This window comes from Mercurialis annua, linkage group LG8 (genome assembly GCF_937616625.2).
Source record: "Mercurialis annua linkage group LG8, ddMerAnnu1.2, whole genome shotgun sequence".
Lineage (NCBI taxonomy): Eukaryota > Viridiplantae > Streptophyta > Magnoliopsida > Malpighiales > Euphorbiaceae > Mercurialis > Mercurialis annua.
Window position 1 is genome coordinate 31,506,497 of NC_065577.1, and position 2,836 is coordinate 31,509,332.

The 2,836-nt window shown below is 28.6% G+C and overlaps 1 protein-coding gene across 1 annotated transcript; it reads right to left on the reverse strand.

Moving 5' to 3' along the window:
- Positions 1-857: 857 nt before the first annotated feature.
- Positions 858-1,921, reverse strand: LOC126661892 (uncharacterized). The gene is made up of 3 exons (XM_056104160.1): positions 1,739-1,921; positions 1,270-1,661; positions 858-861 (listed from the first exon to the last, which is right to left on the reverse strand). The coding sequence occupies exons 1-3, from the start codon at positions 1,808-1,810 to the stop codon at positions 858-860; spliced, it is 468 nt and encodes a 155-aa protein (XP_055960135.1). The 5' UTR covers positions 1,811-1,921.
- Positions 1,922-2,836: the final 915 nt, after the last annotated feature.

Below are 2,836 nucleotides of genomic sequence, written 5' to 3' on the forward strand. Positions count from 1 at the left end.
TAGTGACAAAACGCTAATAACATGACAAAAAAATATTTATCACAATTCATATAAATTTGTCACTACATACACCGAGTTATTAGTGACAAAAAGATTATTTGGTGACAAAACTATAGTTATCACAATTAATATACATTTGTCACCACATACGCCGAGTTATTAGTGACAAAAAGATTGTGAAGTGACAAAAAAATATTTATCATAAGTAATCAATCATAAAGTGACGAAATTGATTGCCATAATAATTAATTAGTTGTGATAAATTTAATTTATCACAACAAGTAATTTAACATAATGTGACGAGATTAATTGTCATTATAATTAGTTAATTGTGATAAATTTAATTTATCATAAGAAGTAATTTAACATAACGTGACGAAATTAATTGTCATAATAATTAGTTAGTTGTGATAAATTTAATTTATCACAACACGTAATATAATGATAATGTGACAAAATTAATTGTCATTATAATTTGTCGACGGTGACAAATTTAATTTATCAAAATAAGTAATTTATCATAACGTGACGAAATTAATTGTCATTATAATTTGTCAACGGTGACAAATTTAATTTATCACAACAAGTAAGTTATCATAACGTGACGAAATTAATTGTCACTATAATTAGTTAGCTGTGACAAAAATAATTTATCACAACAAGTAATTTATCATAATGTGACGAAATTAATTGTCATTACAGTTTGTCATCGGTGACAAATTTAATTTATCACAACAAATAATATATTATAACGTGACGAAATTAATTGTCATTATAAGTTGTAACGGTGACAAATTTAATTTATCACAAGAAGTAATTTATCATTACGTGACAAAATTAATTGTCATTATTATTAGTTAGCTGTAACAAAATTAATTTGTCATAACAAGTTATTATTTCCATTTTTATCGATACCAAAATAATTGAATACGTTAATTTGTTGCTAAAATCAATAAATAAAAAACAAAATCAATTCAAATATTATATAAAATTATCAATGATTAAGTCTTTAATAACACTAAAATAACCGATCGTATGCAAACATGTAAACTATTTGCTATAAAAAAAAAAACTAAATTAAGCCTAACTTTTGATATAGGAGACGTCCATCTTCTTTCATTCAATTCCAATCTGCAAGAAAAAAAAATACGTTTATTATATACACTTTTATTTTCAAACTGACATAATTAAGTGAATAATTTTCAAATTATAGAAAAAAATTAAAAGCGTAACGAATTAAAAAATATATTTAAGTAAGCCGTCACATACCAATCATTAGATGGTTCGTCATCAAGAGATTTTTCACAGCCATCGATACATGTTTCGTCGCCATCAATAGATATTTCCTCATCATCTTTTGCATTCAACATTTGTTGAACAAGATGCTTGAGTTTGCTATATGATTGAGAAATGTTATCAATTTTCACCTGTTGATTTTGAATTTGGTCATTTAGTTCTTTAACTTGCTTTTCAGTCTCAAACTTCTCTGCTTGTAAACGAGCTTCAAACTCTGATTCTTTAGCTGTTATCCGTTTGGCTCCATATCCGAGTCCACGAGCATAACCAGACTTCGGTATATCCAAAACCTTTTGTAGAATTTTCCTCCCATCAATTGCAACGCCTTCCTCGAGTGCTTTTGAGCGAATAGCTTCCATTTGTTCCTAAGAATAGAAATATGCTTTAATAACACTTTATAAAATTGTGTTTAGATAACTATATATATAAAAAAAGAACTTACGTATTTATCTCCAGCTTCTGGGTCAATCCATGAGCCGTCTTTTTTACGGTGTGCTTGACTGTAGAGCCTCATTTCAGGTGGCTCTTCATCAATGACTTCAGATGTTTCCTATAACGTTCATACAATTGATTAAAAACTAAATGATAAAGAATTTAAATACGAAATCAAAAACAGATTACATATAAACTCATATTTACCATTTCATACAAACGTTGGCAATAAGACTTTGATCCCGAAGTGTGAGAAAAGGTCACTTTCTTGCAATTATTAATGTTTACAGTGCTTCGAGTCTATTATAATAAAGCCAACACATAAAGGTTTTAAAGGTACATATCATACTATCAATAATAAAAGCTTTATATAATTAGAAATAAATTATTTTAACCAAAATAGTAGAGATATTCGTATCTCAGAAGCATAACTCGTAAACATGCCAAATACTCGATGAAGTACAAGCATTTTCTCGAGTTACGTTAACTATGTAGACATCTGAACTCGAGGTAAGGCATTAAACTCGAAGAGTTTCAAGCCTTTCATCGAGTTTGAGCTTCTCAGATATGAACTAACTCGAGGAAGGAAAAAATACTCTACGAGATCATTCATTCCTCGAGATTTTCATTTCTATATAAGCTCATTTTCGTGGAGAGGCTTTAAACTCAAAGTGTTTCAAGTCTAACCTCGAGTTTAAGCTTCTTCAGAGTTAAAATAAATCATGAAAAGGTTAAAAATCATTTAATATTGAAATCCTTTGAACAAACCTCGTATTTTCGTTCAGAACACAATATGTGAAGCTAATTTAGATATAATTGGAAACATACTAGCAACTAATTAGATAATAAAGTACTCATTTTTAGCAAACGATAATAGACAATTGTATATAAAATTGAAACATTACCTTAAAGTGTGCATGTTCATCAAAATGTTCACATAGGTTCTTCCAATCGTTAATTTTTACATCCTTGGGTGGATGTTTTTCAGCTTCTTCACGAGTCGGGAACGTCTTATAGTGTAAGTGACACTGATACTTGAAGTTTCTAAATCGTCTAGCCATCATTCCATATACTACTTCTCTTGCATGTGGATCACTTAAATCAATCT

Bases quoted from the DNA above. Each gene is read 5' to 3' on its own strand.
- LOC126661892 (XM_056104160.1), bottom strand. From the start codon at position 1,810: ATGAGGCTCTACAGTCAAGCACACCGTAAAAAAGACGGCTCATGGATT. The intron at 1,662-1,738 runs GTAAGTTCTTTT...TTCTATTCTTAG, and splicing joins CAGAAGCTGGAGATAAATAC to GAACAAATGGAAGCTATTCG.